Source organism: Salvelinus namaycush, chromosome 32, assembly GCF_016432855.1.
Source record: "Salvelinus namaycush isolate Seneca chromosome 32, SaNama_1.0, whole genome shotgun sequence".
In the NCBI taxonomy this organism is placed as follows: Eukaryota; Metazoa; Chordata; class Actinopteri; order Salmoniformes; family Salmonidae; genus Salvelinus; species Salvelinus namaycush.
In genome coordinates this window covers 25,871,452-25,889,321 of record NC_052338.1, presented here as the reverse complement: position 1 = coordinate 25,889,321, position 17,870 = coordinate 25,871,452, and the positions used below count along the sequence as shown (strand labels likewise).

Sequence of the window (17,870 nt, the reverse complement as noted above, 5' to 3'; positions counted from 1 at the left end):
TCCATTGATCATCCTTGAGATGTTTCTACAACTTGATTGGAATCCACTAGGGGTAAATTAAATTGATTGGACAAGATTTGGAAAGGCACACACCTGTCTATATAAGGTTCCCACAGTTGACAGTGCAAAAACCTAGCGATGAGGTTGAAGGAACTGTCCGTAGAGCTCCTAGACAGGATTGTGCCGAGGTACAGATCTGGGGAAGGGTACCAAAACATTTCTGCAGCATTGAATGTCCCCAAGAACACAGTGGCCTCCATAAATCTTAAATGGAAGAAGTTTGGAACCACCAAGACTCTTTCTAGAGCTGGCTGCCCGGCCAAACTGAGCAATCGGGGGAGAAGGGCCTTGGTCAGGGAGGTGACCAAGAACCCGATGGTCTCTGACAGAGCCTCAGAGTTCCTCTGTGGAGATGGGAGAACCTTCCAGAAGCACAACCATCTCTGCATTACTCCACCAATCAGGCCTTTATGGTAGAGTGGCCAGACAGATGCCACTCCTCAGTAAAAGGCACATGACAACCCGCTTGGAGTTTGCCAAATGGCACCTAAAGGACATTAGAAATGAGATTCCCTGGTCTGATGAAACTTAGATTGAACTCTTTGGCCTGAATGCCAAGCATCACATCTGGAGGAAACCTGGTACCATCCCTTTGGTGAAGCATGGTGGCGGCAACATCATGTTGTGGGGATGTTTTACAATGGCAAGGAATGGGAGACTAGTCAGGATCGAGGGAAAGATGAACGGAGCATAGTACAGAGAGATCCTTGAAGAAAATCTGCTCCAGAGCGCTCAGGACCTCAGACTGGGGCGAAGGTTCACCTTCCAACAGGAAAACGACCCAAAGAACACAGCCAAGACAAAGCAGGAGTGGCTTCGGGACATGTATCTGAATGTTCTTGTGTGGCCAAGCCAGAGCCCGGACTTGAACCCGATTGAACATCTCTGGAAAGACCTGAAAATAACTGTGCAGAAACGTTCCCCATCCAACCTGACAGAGCTTGAGAGAATCTGCAGAGAAGAATGGGAGAAACTTCCAAATACAGGTGTGCCAAGCTTGTAGCGTCATACTCAAGAAGACTCAAGGCTGTAATCGCTGCCAAATGTTCTTCAACAAAGTACTGAGTAAAGGGTCTGAATACTTATGTAAATGTGATATTTAGTTGGTGTTTTTTCATACATTTTCTAAAATGTCTAAAAAGCTGTTTTTGCTTTGTCATTAAGTGGTATTGTGTGTAAATTGATGAGGGAAAAAAACTATTTAATGCATTTTAGAAAAAAACTAACGTAACAAAATGTGGAAAAAAGTCAAGAGGTCTGAATACTTTCCCAATGTACTGTATATACAGTACCAGTCAAAAGTTTGGACACCCCTACTCATTTCAGGGTTTTTCTTTATTTTGACTATTTTCTACATTGTAGAATAATAGTGAATACATAGAGACTATGAAATAACACATATGGAATCATGTATTAACCAAAAAAAGTGTTAAACAAATCAAAATATATGTTATATTTGAGATTCTTCAACGTAGCCACCATTCGCCTTAATAACAGCTTTGCACACTCTTGGCATTCTCTCAAACAGCTTCATGAGGTAGTCACCTGGAATGCATTTCAATTAATAGGAGTGTCTTGTTAAAAGTTTATTTGTGGAATTTCTTTCCTTCTTAATGCGTTTTAGCCAATCAGTTGTGTTGTGACAAGGTAGGTGTGGTATACAGAAGATAGCCCTATTTGGTTAAATACCAAGTCCATATTATGGCGAACAGCTCAAACAAGCAAAGAGAAATGACAGTCCATCAATACTTTAAGACATGAAGGTCAGTCAATGAGATAAATGTCAAGAACAAAGAAAAAGTTTCTTACAAGTGCAGTCGCAAAAACCATCAAGCGCTATGATGAAACTGGCTCTCATGAGGACCGCCACAGGAAAGGAAGACCCAGAGTTACCTCTTCTGCAGAGGATATGTTCATTAGAGAGTTACCAGCCTCAGAAATTGCAGCCTAAATAAATGCTTCACAGAGTTCAAGTAACAGACACATCTCAACATCAACTGTTCAGAGGAGATTGCGTGAATCAGGCCTTCATCAAATCAAATGTTATTGGTCACATACACGTGTTTAGCAGATGTTATTGCGGTTGTAGCGAAATGCTTGTGCTTCTAGCTCCGACAGTGCAGTAGTATCTAACAAGTAATATCTAACAATTACACAAAATGTTGGTCGAAGTGCTGCAAAGAAACCACTACTAAAGGACAAAAATAAGAAAAAAAGACTTGCTTGGGCCAAGAAACACAAGCAATGGACATTAGACCGGTGGAAATCTGTCCTTTGGTCTGATGATTCCAAATTTGAGATTTTTGGTTCCAAGCGCTATGTCTTTGTGAAACCAGAGTAGGTGAACAGATTATCTCCGCATGTGTGTTTCCCACCATGAAGCATGGAGAAGGTGTGATGGTGCTTTGCTGTTGACACTGTCTGTGATTTATTTAGAATTCAAGGCACACTTAACCAGCATGGCTACCACAGAATTCTGCAGCGATACGCCATCCCATCTGGTCTGCGCTTCATGGGACTATCATTTGTTTTTCAACACGACAATGACCCAACACACCTCCAGGCTGTGTAAGGGCTATTTGACCAAGAAGGAGAGTGATGGAGTGCTGCATCAGATGACCTGGCCTCTGCAATCACCTGACCTCAAGCCAGTTGAGATTGTTTTTGGATTAGTTGGACTGCAGAGTGAAGGAAAATCAGCCAACAGTGCTCAGCATGTGTGGGAACTCCTTCAAGACTGTTGGAAAAGCATTCCAGGTGAAGCTGGTTGAGTTTGCAAAGCTGTCAAGGCAAAGGGTGGCTACTTTTTTAGATTATAAAATATATTTTGATTTGTTTAACACTTTTTTGGTTACTCCATGATTCCATATGTATTATTTCATAGTTTTGATGTCTTCACTAATATTCTACAATGTAGAAAATAGTAAAAATAAAGAAAAATCCTCAAATGAGTAGGTGTGTCCAAACTTTTGACAAGTACTGTATATATTTTAGATCTGTCCTCTTAAACCTTACTGTACCTCCGCGACCCCACTTTGAGAACCCGATTTAGAGAGTATCAGAAAGAGGTTGAAAACAGGTTGATGAAGCTATGTTCTCTTTGAAATGTCATCATCCTGTTTTTGGAGCAGGGTCTGGTATGTTACAAATTCATGGAACTGTTCACTTCACACTAAGAGGAATCAGTCCACTCACTAAGTCCTTAGTCATTCATAGTGTGAAGTGCTCTAATGCGATGCAGAGGCCAGTTTACTGTTAGCAAACTAAAGAGTTTAGTTCATACAGTAGTTGGAATTCCAGTGTTGAGATCTCCATTGTAGTTCCAGTAAGGAGTATAAATACGTTTTCCTCCCACAAACTTGGTTCTTATTCCAGTAAGACTTTAACTTGTCTATTCAATAGACTTCAGTTCCTCTTGAGTAGTTCCAGTGTTGCCATCATTCTCCAGTAGTAGGAGTCAAGGAGCAGGCCTGACCCCTAGTGGTGAGATCTGGATATTGCCCCACCATCCACTGCACAGACCTGACCCCTAGTGGTGAGATCTAGGTATTGCCCCACCATCTACTACACAGACCTGACCCCTAGTGGTGAGATCTGGATATTGCCCCACCATCCACTACACAGACCTGACCCCTAATGGTGAGATCTAGGTATTGCCCCACCTAGTGGTTAGATCTGGGTATTGCCCCATCATCCACCACACAGCCCTGACCCCTAGCGGTGAGATCTAGGTGTTGGTTGCCCCACCTAGTGGTGAGATCTGGATATTGCCCCACCTAGTGGTGAGATCTGGATATTGCCCCACCTAGTGGTGAGATCTGGGTATTGCATTCACTATCCCCTACACAGGTCATTTGAGTATGTGCTTCATCAGAGCTATGATGGGAAGATTCAGATTCCATAAATCCATCGATTTATCTGCACAGAATATACATGTTCATTTGATAAAAAATGGCACATTAGACTTCTCTATATGATCATATATGTACATTGTCATTATGTCTAAAGGTGTTTTATATAACACATCATAAAAAGAGGAGGAACACAGACGGTTGTGAAGCTGATATATTTGGGGGTTTCTATTTTCCGAATGAATAAATAAACCTGAATTACAGCAAAATAAATAATATGTAATGGAGGTGGAGGTTTGGAAACACTATGACAGGGTTTCCAAAACATGGTCCTCAGGACCCCAAGGGGTGCACGTTTTGGTTTCAACTAATCATCACGCTTTGATCATTTGAATCATCTGTGTAGTGTTAGGGCAAAAAACTAAACGTGCATCCCTTGGGGTCCGTAGGACTGAGTTTGGGAAACGCTGACCTACGAGGATGTACAATGAGATGAAAGGTAAGCAGGTGGGTGGGCAGCATCTTTACTATCCAACTGTCTGGTCATTTTGGTATTTGTTCGGTGGTACAGTAGCGTGACGGCCTCCAGCGCTACAGCCTCCAGTAGTAGTGCACTGAACTCCACAGCCTGAACTCAAGCCCTGTTAGGTGTTATACTAGAGATATTACAGAAAGGAGGAGATGGGAATCGCATTGGGCTATGAATGGAGGAACATATAACGCCCCACTCAGCACAGCAGACTGTCAACCAATCGCATTCACGTTGTCATGCTGCATCACGCTGTTGCTAAGCAAACCGTCACGCAATTCTCAAAGTCAGGGTATGAATCGAGAAACCTGCCTATCTTCCTCAAAAGTACGTAATGTCACGATTCCAAAGCTATACGATATTACACAGAACAAGTTAATTATCTCACATCTCGGAAAAGATTTGTAATGTTGGGTTTTTGACCCAGCACCCAATTGAGCTCTCAATGTCCCAGAATCGCCCCGAGAATGCACCGCGGGCCCATTGACGACACATGGGCAACGTACACAATGAGCATTAATACGATTCCACTGGAGTTTCCCCATCTCCTCCTTAAAAGTATCTCTGGTTATATCAATTGACATCTCACATAATACATCTGGTATTTTAGCTCAGTGGTTCTGGTGACTGTTTCTATCCCTAGAGATGCTACTTTGTCGTGGTTGTTGGTAGAAAGACAAGGAGAGGTAGGTCTTAAAGCCATGGGTTACTTTGCTGCGCCTTCTGCTATCTCGGAGTGGCTGGGTTTGTGGGCCTGTTTCTGTTGCTGCTCCAGTTCTTTCTTACGGAGCTTCTCTCGCTGTTTGTCCAGTTTCTCCCAGTTCCTCCGAGCCTTCTCCATCAGGACCTTGAGGTCCTTTGTCTTCTTCTTGATCAGAGCCCGGTCCTGGGAGGAGGCAACGCCAAGGGTCTGTACACCAACACACACACACAGGACAAGGGTCAGAGATCGGGGGGGGGGGGGGGGGGGGGGGGATGTGAGTGAAGAGATGCACATGCAGGGAATGCATCACGAGCTGTAACAATTTTTGCCTGTTTTTTTACAGTTAATATCTTTGGCCCAAAGCTTCAGGGCAAGTATAGAAGCTAATGACAGAAATGTATTCAGAATCAGTTACTATATTAAAAAGTTAAACTACTTGTAGCTTGGCGGGTTTCACCAAACACCCTAATATGACAATATGTAAAGAAGGTGATACTAGTAACTTACTAGTAACTAAGGCCAGGATTCAATCCAAGGCACATTGTAGAGCAGCGCACTTTAACAGACTTTTATGCTTGAGCTGACATGATCCTTTACCATGAATGTGATCTCTGCGAACGTCGGGGAAAATGCTTTTAAAAGGCACATTGTCAACTGTATAGTGCGGTGCTCTATAGCGCACCTCAGATTGAATCCCAACGTAACTAACACAGCTGGATATACACATTAACACAGGTTTCAGCCCTTTACCTTGAGGTCAGTACTGTCCAGCTGCAGTAGCTGGTCTCCATCTACGTTCTTGGCCATGAAATCTGGGATGTACTGCTCCAGGTTTAGTCCCATGAGCCAGCGGGATACCTGCTGGGAGGTCCACTCTGTCACAATGAGGTTTTGCCACTGGTGCTGCTTGGGGCACTGGCCCTCATCTAGGATCTAGATACACACACACACGGTTGGAGGTCTACAGAGAACCAAGCTTTCTTAAACCATTATTTCTCTCTCCACATGAAGCAACGAGAGCGAACACATAGTGATGGGTGATTTAAAATGAATCATTTCTAAATGTTTAGAATAGGTGTTGACAGCATGCTGAAGACTGAACATCACATACGAAACATGCAGTCCCAAGGTTTTGGAGTATCTACCAGTATGTTAAAACAATATGAGAATTATTGATGGATGGAGGCGTGTGATGTAAACACGTTTCCTTTTAGCCGTTCAGAGCCAGATCCTACCTCCTCATCTATCATATCCAGACTCTGAACATGGCAGCACGGGGGACAACAGGACAGGAGAGGCCAGTCAATACAAAAACACAGTAGCAGCAGTGGAACAGGGCACACAATGGTGCCCTTTACAGGCCTACAGGGCAGGGTCTGCCAAACTCTGTCCTGGGCCCCCTGGGTGCATGTTTTGGTTTTTGTCCTAGCACTACACTGCTGATTCAAATTACCAACTAGTCATCAAGCTTTGATTATTTGAATCAGCTGTCTAGAGCTAGGGAAGAAACAAAACGTGTACCCAGGGGCAGTCCCAGGACAGAGTTTGGGAGACCCTGCTACAGGGTACATACAAGATACAAAATGTCTGAATAGTGAACCTACCGTTGCTTACATCAAAGTTAGTTAAATTTAATATAAGTTGTAAGGAATTAAACAGGAAACAGGTCATTCGAACACCATTGTTACACAGTCCGGACACTTGGCAACCAGATGTTATTTGGCATGGCAGGAGCACTATGTGGTGAAATATAGGCACTTAAAATATAGTTCAATAACTACTGCTTGTTGATACTGGGTTGATACTTTATGTGAGATCAAATCTTTGTTTCTCACCTCGTCTGAGGAGAGCACCAGGGTGTGTGAGCGACCGGACATCTTGGCTTCAGTCAGCAGACCACTGACCTCCACTGAGCTGCTACTGCTGGTACTCAGATCATCCTTCACCACAGGACCCTATGGAGCACAACACCATGCAGAAGTCTATTAGTCCTTAGTCAAAACATTATTTACATCCAAAATGGCATCCTATTCCCTATTTAGTGCCCTATGGGCCCTGGTCAAAAGTTTGTGTGCCATTTCATGCCCAGCCAGTTAACAACAAATTCTTATTTACAATGACGGCCTACCCCGGCCAAACCTGGGCAATTGTGCGCCGTCCTACGGGACTCCCATTCACGTCCGGTTGTGATACAGCCTGGAATCGAACCAGGGTCTGTAGTGACACCTCTAGCATGGAGATGCAGCGCCAATCTCACATATTGTATTCCCCTCTCAACACAAAGAAATTCATTTTTGTTGTGTAATGTTTTTAATCCAAAGCAACTAAATTCCATTGTTGATGTAATTTGCTGCTGATTTCAAAATGAATAGATGGACTAGACAGGACGGACTGTTACATACATATTGTGTGGACTTATTGCTAATTCAGAGACATATTGTATTATTCAATGATGTGACGTAATGAAATATAACTTTGATATTATACTGCATAATTAAGCAATTTTACTGTGGTTTGAGTTGTTGTTTGGGGATCTGTAGCTGAACTGAGTCATCTTCCCCCAGCAGTGTGTGTGAGAGAGAGTGTGGGTGAGTGTGTGTGTGTGTGTGTATGTGCATATGTCGGTCTGTGTATATGTATGTGCATGTGTGTGTGTGAGTGTGTGTGTGTGACTGAACACGCATGTGCGCGTGCATGTGTGTTTATGTGTGTGTGTGTGTGTGTGTGTGTGTGTTTACCTGCGAGACCTCAGTAGTTCTCCCTGTCCCCAGTGATAACAATAATAAACTCTGTCTGGCAGACAGACTGGGGGCATCTTAATCTCTGAAGTTTACAGCTGGCCAGACCTACCTACCTACCGCCCAAGGTGGGCTTTCCTTAGTCAACATGGTGTCAGCGCTAGCCTTCATTAGATGTCTGCACAAACATAACCCTCCTTGTGATTTGAGGTACTGTAAGTCTGTCTGATTCTCTTGTCTGTGGCCAGATTGGATCCACTGAGCTCGGTAACTAGCTGCTTTTTTGGGGTGAAAAGCTTGAGCCAGATGCACACCATCCATTAGTGATTCCCTGTTGTGCAGCCTTGAGGTTTGTGAGAAGAGAGAGAGATACATCACTTGAACCTCACCTTAGGGGAGCGGTAGGCAGCTAGATTCAGCCCCGGGACGATTTTTGTTGGTGGGGATGGTCGGGGGCCAGAAAATAATTATAACAATTTGTACACTACAAATTGACCACAACTAAGCCCAGAAAGAGGTTGTATTTCAAAAAGAACAATCATTTCATACCTTGATTACATTGAGACACAATTGCGTCTCTTCTTTTATTTGTGTGAATACTTGGGAACAGATTTCCTAAATTAAACACATTTTAAGCTGAATTCCAGGTGATTTTAAAGTATTTTTTTTACTATAAACTTTGGGGGGCAAAACAAAATCACCTGCGGGACGGTTTTGGCCCACGGGCCGACTGTTGCCGGGCTCTGCCTTAAGGTTATGTATCAAGGATGAAAGACTAGATACTATGCAAAAAATGCGATATTATATTGAAGTGATTTCCCTATTGCTATAACTTGATTGATAACATCAGTGGCTAAAGAATATCTAACTAATGAATTACTATGGACAAATCAAACAGCCAGTCACAAAGTGAGAGCTAGATAATGTGATTGAAAGAGAAATGCTGTTACGCAAAAACCCAACCTCTGAAATTAAAATAACAAAATAAATGCTGATTCACATTCTTGAAGAAATTATGAATGATTCATTACTGTTCAGATTTCCATTTGATTTAACTAACTTCAGTCTAATCCAACATGCCTCTATATTTGTGTAAATTACTGAAATTAACTTTGATGAAGTACAATATGAATATGCTAATTTGACCGTGTCATGCCCTGCTACGTACAGTACTTGTTCGTATTCTGTTTGATTGGGTATGATTGGAGCAAACAAAAATAAATACAATACCAAGTCATATGAATAGGAGAAGAAGTGGGGCCATGTAAGAGATTTCTGTTAAACGCATCAAAACCAGACACAGGTTAAATCAATGCAACGTGAACAAACAATATGCAACACAATAAATAGCCTTTAGGTATTATCTGCATTAGAACACATCAGTGAGCACTGTCAATACGTATTATCATGTAGATGCCCTGTTTCTGATCACCGTGCCAACAGTATTGAATCAATGTTGGTTTCCCAAATAGCACCCTCTCTCCCCTACATAGTACACTACGTTTGACCAGGGCACTATGTAGGGGAGAGGGTGCAATTTTGGACGCAGACAGAGTCTACAGTATTTAATCAATGTCAATAGTTTAAACCCACATGGTCCAGTACCAGCCTGGTAACCATACTGTCTGTGCTGAAGCCAAACATCAGCCTATCAGCCTATCATCAGCCTATCATCTACACAATGACAGAAGAGTTACTGTACGTACATCATGGGACCTGGCTAGTCTAGTACCACTACAGACACACAGTTTGGGTTTCTCTTCACACACATACCTTGGCCTTGAGCCTCTCTGGGCTATTCTCAGCGGTGGGCTCTGTGGAACTAGGGAAAAGAAACATGGGTTAGTAGAGAAAACACAGATCAAACATTGAGATACAATAACAGTGTGAAAATAGGTTGGGAACAACAGACTGGGACAAACAACTACAAACAGAGTGCCAGAGTTACTAAACCCCTGCACCCCCAGAGAGAATCACACCAGTAAAACCCCTGTACCCCCAGATAGAATCACACCAGTAAAACCCCTGTGCCCTCAGAGAGAATCACACCAGTAAAACCCCTGCACCCCCAGATAGAATCACACCAGTAAAACCCCTGTACCCCCAGAGAGAATCACACCAGTAAAACCCCTGTACCCCCAGAGAGAATCACACCAGTAAAACCCCTGTACCCTCAGAGAGAATCACACCAGTAAAACCCCTGTACCCCCAGAGAGAATCACACCAGTAAAACCCCTGTACCCCCAGAGAGAATCACACCAGTAAAACCCCTGTACCCTCAGAGAGAATCACACCAGTAAAACCCCTGTACCTCCAGAGAGAATCACACCAGTAAAACCCCTGCACCCCCAGAGAGAATCACACCAGTAAAAACCCCTGTACCCCCAGAGAGAATCACACCAGTAAAACCCCTGTACCCCCAGAGAGAATCACACCAGTAAAACCCCTGTACCCCCAGAGAGAATCACACCAGTAAAACCCCTGTACCTCCAGAGAGAATCACACCAGTAAAACCCCTGTACCCCCAGAGAGAATCACACCAGTAAAACCCCTGTACCCCCAGAGAGAATCACACCAGTAAACCCCCTGTACCCCCAGAGAGAATCACACCAGTAAAACCCCTGTACCTCCAGAGAGAATCACACCAGTAAAATCCCTGTACCCCCAGAGAGAATCACACCAGTAAAATCCCTGTACCCCCAGAGAGAATCACACCAGTAAAACCCCTGTACCCCCAGAGAGAATCACACCAGTAAAACCCCTGTACCCCCAGAGAGAATCACACCAGTAAAACCCCTGTACCCCCAGAGAGAATCACATCAGTAAAACCCCTGTACCTCCAGAGAGAATCACACCAGTAAAACCCCTGTACCCCCAGAGAGAATCACACCAGTAAAACCCCTGTACCCCCAGAGAGAATCACACCAGTAAAACCCCTGTACCTCCAGAGAGAATCACACCAGTAAAATCCCTGTACCCCCAGAGAGAATCACACCAGTAAAACCCCTGTACCCCCAGAGAGAATCACACCAGTAAAACCCATGTACCTCCAGAGAGAATCACACCAGTAAAACCCCTGTACCCCCAGAGAGAATCACACCATTAAAACCCCTGTACCCCCAGAGAGAATCACATCAGTAAAACCCCTGTACCCTCAGAGAGAATCACACCAGTAAAACCCCTGTACCTCCAGAGAGAATCACACCAGTAAAACCCCTGTACCCCCAGAGAGAATCACACCAGTAAAACCCCTGTACCCCCAGAGAGAATCACACCAGTAAAACCCCTGTACCCTCAGCGAGAATCACACCAGTAAAACCCCTGTACCCCCAGAGAGAATCACACCAGTAAAACCCCTGTACCCCCAGAGAGAATCACACCAGTAAAACCCCTGTACCCTCAGAGAGAATCACACCAGTAAAACCCCTGTACCCCCAGAGAGAATCACACCAGTAAAACCCCTGTACCCCCAGAGAGAATCACACCAGTAAAACCCCTGTACCCTCAGAGAGAATCACACCAGTAAAACCCCTGTACCTCCAGAGAGAATCACACCAGTAAAACCCCTGCACCCCCAGAGAGAATCACACCAGTAAAACCCCTGTACCCACAGAGAGAATCACACCAGTAAAACCCCTGTACCCCCAGAGAGAATCACACCAGTAAAACCCCTGTACCCCCAGAGAGAATCACACCAGTAAAACCCCTGTACCTCCAGAGAGAATCACACCAGTAAAACCCCTGTACCTCCAGAGAGAATCACACCAGTAAAACCCCTGTACCCCCAGAGAGAATCACACCAGTAAAACCCCTGTACCCCCAGAGAGAATCACACCAGTAAAACCCCTGTACCTCCAGAGAGAATCACACCAGTAAAATCCCTGTACCCCCAGAGAGAATCACACCAGTAAAACCCCTGTACCCCCAGAGAGAATCACACCAGTAAAACCCCTGTACCCCCAGAGAGAATCACACCAGTAAAACCCCTGTACCCCCAGAGAGAATCACATCAGTAAAACCCCTGTACCTCCAGAGAGAATCACACCAGTAAAACCCCTGTACCCCCAGAGAGAATCACACCAGTAAAACCCCTGTACCCCCAGAGAGAATCACACCAGTAAAACCCCTGTACCTCCAGAGAGAATCACACCAGTAAAATCCCTGTACCCCCAGAGAGAATCACACCAGTAAAACCCCTGTACCCCCAGAGAGAATCACACCAGTAAAACCCATGTACCTCCAGAGAGAATCACACCAGTAAAACCCCTGTACCCCCAGAGAGAATCACACCATTAAAACCCCTGTACCCCCAGAGAGAATCACATCAGTAAAACCCCTGTACCCTCAGAGAGAATCACACCAGTAAAACCCCTGTACCTCCAGAGAGAATCACACCAGTAAAACCCCTGTACCCCCAGAGAGAATCACACCAGTAAAACCCCTGTACCCCCAGAGAGAATCACACCAGTAAAACCCCTGTACCCTCAGCGAGAATCACACCAGTAAAACCCCTGTACCCCCAGAGAGAATCACACCAGTAAAACCCCTGTACCCCCAGAGAGAATCACACCAGTAAAACCCCTGTACCCCCAGAGAGAATCACACCAGTAAAACCCATGTACCCTCAGAGAGAATCACACCAGTAAAACCCCTGTACCCCCAGAGAGAATCACACCAGTAAAACCCCTGTACCTCCAGAGAGAATCACACCAATAAAACCCCTGTACCCCCAGAGAGAATCACACCAGTAAAACCCCTGTACCCCCAGAGAGAATCACACCAGTAAAACCCCTGTACCTCCAGAGAGAATCACACCAATAAAACCCCTGTACCTCCAGAGAGAATCACACCAGTAAAACCCCTGTACCCCCAGAGAGAATCACACCAGTAAAACCCCTGTACCCCCAGAGAGAATCACACCAGTAAAACCCCTGTACCTCCAGAGAGAATCACACCAGTAAAACCCCTGTACCCCCAGAGAGAATCACACCAGTAAAACCCTGTACCCCCAGAGAGAATCACACCAGTAAAACCCCTGTACCCCCAGAGAGAATCACACCAGTAAAACCCCTGTACCCCCAGAGAGAATCACACCAGTAAAACCCCTGTACCCCCAGAGAGAATCACACCAGTAAAACCCCTGTACCCCCAGAGAGAATCACACCAGTAAAACCCCTGTACCCCCAGAGAGAATCACACCAGTAAAACCCCTGTACCTCCAGAGAGAATCACACCAGTAAAACCCCTGTACCCCCAGAGAGAATCACACCAGTAAAACCCCTGTACCCCCAGAGAGAATCACACCAGTAAAACCCCTGTACCTCCAGAGAGAATCACACCAGTAAAACCCCTGTACCTCCAGAGAGAATCACACCAGTAAAACCCCTGTACCTCCAGAGAGAATCACACCAGTAAAACCCCTGTACCTCCAGAGAGAATCACACCAGTAAAACCCCTGTACCCCCAGAGAGAATCACACCAGTAAAACCCCTGTACCCCCAGAGATAATCACACCAGTAAAACCCCTGTACCCCCAGAGAGAATCACACCAGTAAAACCCCTGTACCTCCAGAGAGAATCACACCAGTAAATGGAGGGGTGGATGGAGGGGTGGGTTTTGGTGAAATGGAGGGTGGGGTTTGGTCGGATGGAGGGGTGGATTTTGGTGGGTTTTGGTGGGATGGAGGGTTGGGTTTGGTTCGGATGGAGGGGTGGGTTTTGGTGGGATGGAGGGTTGGGTTTGGTTCGGATGGAGGGGTGGGTTTTGGTGGGATGTAGGGTTGGGTTTGGTTCGGATGGAGGGGTGGGTTTTGGTGGAATGGAGGGGTGGATTGGTGGGTTTTGGTGGGATGGAGGGGTGGTTTTGGTGGGATAGAGGGGTTGTTTTGGTGGGGTGGAGGGGTGGGTTTTGGTAGGATGGAGGGGTGGTTTTGTGGGATTGGGGGGTGGTTTTGGTGGGATGGAGGGGTGGTTTTGGTGGGATGGAGGGGTTGGTTTTGGTGGGATGGAAGGGTGGGTTTTAGGGGTGGGAGGGGTGTGCAGTGATCTCTGTGGGTTGTGTAGGAGACCCAGGTGTGTTGTTGTCTGCAGTCACAGCAGCTGCTGCCAGCCACAGTGGGTATTTAGATGAACACTCTTAGAAAAAGGGGTTTCAAAAGGGTTCTTTGGCTATCTCCATAACAGAACCCTTTTTGGTTCCAGATAGAACCCTTTTTGGTTTTCAGGTAGAACCCTCTGTGGAAAGGGTTCTACATGGAACTCAAAAGGGTTCTACCGGGAACCAAAAAGGGTTCTTCAAAGGGTTCTCCTATGGGGACAGCCAAAGAACCCTTTTATGTTCTAGATATTACCTTTTTTTTTCAAAAAGTGCAGACACAGACACACACAGATCTGTACATAGGGGAAACTTCACCCTGTAGAACACAGTGGCAGAGAGATGGTTAGTACCTGTTTCCTGGTGAGCTTCTGCGGTCCTTCCCTTTGCTTCGTGTCAGTGGGTCCAGACCGCTCCTGGGGATCTTATCATCCAGGCTGACAGAGGGGCTGGACACCACAGGAGACTGAGACCCTGCACACATCATCAGAAAGGTTCAAGAAAGAGATGCAAACTTCCAGCAACAAGTATTAACATCACTACATTGTGATCAAGGACGTGACTTTCTCTGAAGTCATCATTGAAGACAATGTATGTTCCGCATTCATATTCGTAAGATGCTGCCCACATCATCATAACAGTTTTTGCTCTGTACTGGACCTATGGCATGTACCATTTTTGGGGGATTATATTAACACTGGACTAATGAACAAAATACTAAAATATGAGTTACCTATCCCTTTATTGATGTGGGTAAAACTAAGTATAATGGTTTATGATGTGGTTCTACACTGACCGTTGTTGTCTGCTGCCTGCTGGTGGAGGGTGTGTCTGGGGGAGCCCTCACCACTGCCAGGGGCCCTGGAGGCTCTGGATTCATCGACAGTACTGGAGGCTGCACTCCGGATGGATGAACGAGTACTGCCAGGGCCCTCTGATGCCTGGAGAGAGAGAGAGAGAGAGAGAGAGAGAGAGAGAGAGAGAGAGAGAGAGAGAGAGAGAGAGAGAGAGAGAGAGAGAGAGAGAGACAGAGCGAGAAGGGGAGGCAGAGGGAGAGGGGACGCAGAGAGAGAGGAAAGGAGGAGGGACAAAGTAAGAGGGAGAGGAGGGAGGGAGGGATCAATAAAGAAGGAGAAAGATAGAAGGAGAGATAGAAAGAGAGACAGAAAGATGAACACAGAGAAAGAGAGATTTACTTTTAAAATGCTATCAAAAATCTGAGGTCTATACTGAAGACTGTCTGTCTGGTAACTGGTCTTCAGTATAGTGGCTGGTGACTGTCTGTCTTCAGTATAGTGGCTGGTGACTGTCTGTCCTCTGTACAATTGTGGCCAAACGTTTTGAGAATGACACAAATATAAATTTTCACAACGTCTGCTGCCTCAGTTTGTATGATGGCAATTTGCATATACTCCAGAATGTTATTAACAGTGATCAGATGAATTGCAATTAATTGCAAAGTCCCTCTTTGCCATGCAAATGAACTGAATCCCATAAAAACATTTCCACTGCATTTCAACCCTGCCACAAAAGGACCAGCTTGTCAGTGATTCTCTCGTTAACACAGGTGTGAGTGTTGACGAGGACAAGGCTGGAGATCACTCTGTCATGCTGATTGAGTTCGAATAACAGACTGGAAGCTTCAAAAGGAGGGTGGTGCTTGGAATCATTGTTCTTCCTCTGTCAACCATGGTTACCTGCAAGGAAACACGTGCCATCATCATTGCTTTGCACAAAAAGGGCTTCACAGGCAAGGATATTGCTGCCAGTAAGATTGCACCTAAATCAACCATTTATCGGATCATCAAGAACTTCAAGGAGAGCGGTTCAATTGTTGTGAAGAAGGCTTCAGGGCGCCCAAGAAAGTCCAGCAAGCGCCAGGACCGTCTCCTAAAGTTGATTCAGCTGCGGGAATGGCAGCAGGCAGGTGTGAGTGCATCAGCAGGCAGGTGTGAGTGCATCCGCACGCACAGTGAGGCAAAGACTTTTGGAGGATGGCCTGGTGTCAAGAAGGGCAGCAAAGAAGCCACTTCTCTCCAGGAAAAACATCAGGGACAGACTGATATTCTGCAAAAGGTACAGGGATTGGACTGCTGAGGACTGGGGTAAAGTCATTTTCTCTGATGAATCCCCTTTCTGATTGTTTGGGGCATCCGGAAAAAAGCTTGTCTGGAGAAGACAAGGTGAGCGCTACCATCAGTCCTGTGTCATGCCAACAGTAAAGCATCCTGAGACCATTCATGTGTGGGGTTGCTTCTCAGCCAAGGGAGTGGGCTCACTCACAAAGAACACAGCCATGAATAAAGAATGGTACCAACACATCCTCCGAGAGCAACTTCTCCCAACCATCCAGGAACAGTTTGGTGACGAACAATGCCTTTTCCAGCATGATGGAGCACCTTGCCATAAGGCAAAAGTGATAACTAAGTGGCTCGGGGAACAAAACATCGATATTTGGGTCCATGGCCAGGAAACTCCCCAGACCTTAATCCCATTGAGAACTTGTGGCCAATCCTCAAGAGGCGGGTGGACAACCAAAAACACACAAATTCTAACAAACTCCAAGCATTGATTATGCAAGAATGGGCTGCCTTCAGTCAGGATGTGGCTCAGAAGTTCATTGACAGCATGGCAGGGCGGATTGCAGAGGTCTTGAAAAAGAAGGGTCAACACTGCAAATATTGACTCTTTGCATCAACTTCATGTAATTGTCAATAAAAGCCTTTGACACTTATGAAATGCTTGTAATTACAGTATTTGATAGTAACATCTGACAAAAATATCTAAAGACACTGAGGCAGCAGACTTTGTGAAAATAAATATTTGTGTAATTCTCAAAACTTTTGGCCACGACTGTATAGTGGCTGGTGATATCTGTCTTCTGTATAGTGGCTGGTGATATCTGTCTTCAGTATAGTGGCTGGTGACTGTCTGTCTTCAGTATAGTGGCTGGTGACTGTCTGTCTTCAGTATAGTGGCTGGTGACTGTCTGTCCTCTGTATAGTGGCTGGTGACTGTCTGTCTTCAGTATAGTGGCTGGTGACGGTCTGTCCTCTGTATAGTGGCTGGTGAATGTCTGTCCTGTGTATAGTGGCTGGTGACGGTCTGTCTTCAGTATAGTGGCTGGTGACGGTCTGTCCTCTGTATAGTGGCTGGTGATATCTGTCTTCAGTATAGTGGCTGGTGACAGTCTGTATTCAGTATAGTGGCTGGTGACTGTCTGTCTTCAGTATAGTGGCTGGTGACTGTCTGTCCTCTGTATAGTGGCTGGTGACTGTCTGTCTTCAGTATATAGTGGCTGGTGACGGTCTGTCCTCTGTATAGTGGCTGGTGAATGTCTGTCCTGTGTATAGTGGCTGGTGACGGTCTGTCCTCTGTATAGTGGCTGGTGACTGTCTGTCTTCAGTATAGTGGCTGGTGACGGTCTGTCCTCTGTATAGTGGCTGGTGATATCTGTCTTCAGTATAGTGGCTGGTGACAGTCTGTATTCAGTATAGTGGCTGGTGACTGTCTGTCTTCAGTATAGTGGCTGGTGACTGTCTGTCTTCAGTATAGTGGCTGGTGACTGTCTGTCCTCTGTATAGTGGCTGGTGACTGTCTGTCTTCAGTATATAGTGGCTGGTGACGGTCTGTCCTCTGTATAGTGGCTGGTGAATGTCTGTCCTGTGTATAGTGGCTGGTGACGGTCTGTCTTCAGTATAGTGGCTGGAGACGGTCTGTCCTCTGTATAGTGGCTGGTGATATCTGTCTTCAGTATAGTGGCTGGTGACAGTCTGTATTCAGTATAGTGGCTGGTGACTGTCTGTCTTCAGTATAGTGGCTGGTGACTGTCTGTCTTCAGTATAGTGGCTGGTGACTGTCTGTCCTCTGTATAGTGGCTGGTGACTGTCTGTCT

The 17,870-nt window shown here is 45.5% G+C and overlaps 1 protein-coding gene across 1 annotated transcript in view; it reads right to left on the bottom strand.

Annotated features, from left to right (window-relative positions):
* Positions 1-17,870, bottom strand: part of LOC120027073 (neurabin-1-like) — a 124,040-nt gene that overhangs the window by 11,129 nt on the left and 95,041 nt on the right. Inside the window, exons 12-18 of the mRNA XM_038971915.1 lie at positions 14,772-14,916; positions 14,329-14,449; positions 9,655-9,703; positions 6,979-7,098; positions 6,379-6,402; positions 5,894-6,076; positions 5,161-5,350 (exon numbers count right to left, since the gene is read on the bottom strand). Of these exons, the coding sequence (XP_038827843.1) occupies positions 5,161-5,350; positions 5,894-6,076; positions 6,379-6,402; positions 6,979-7,098; positions 9,655-9,703; positions 14,329-14,449; positions 14,772-14,916 (832 nt within the window). The remainder of the gene's footprint in view (positions 1-5,160; positions 5,351-5,893; positions 6,077-6,378; positions 6,403-6,978; positions 7,099-9,654; positions 9,704-14,328; positions 14,450-14,771; positions 14,917-17,870) is intronic.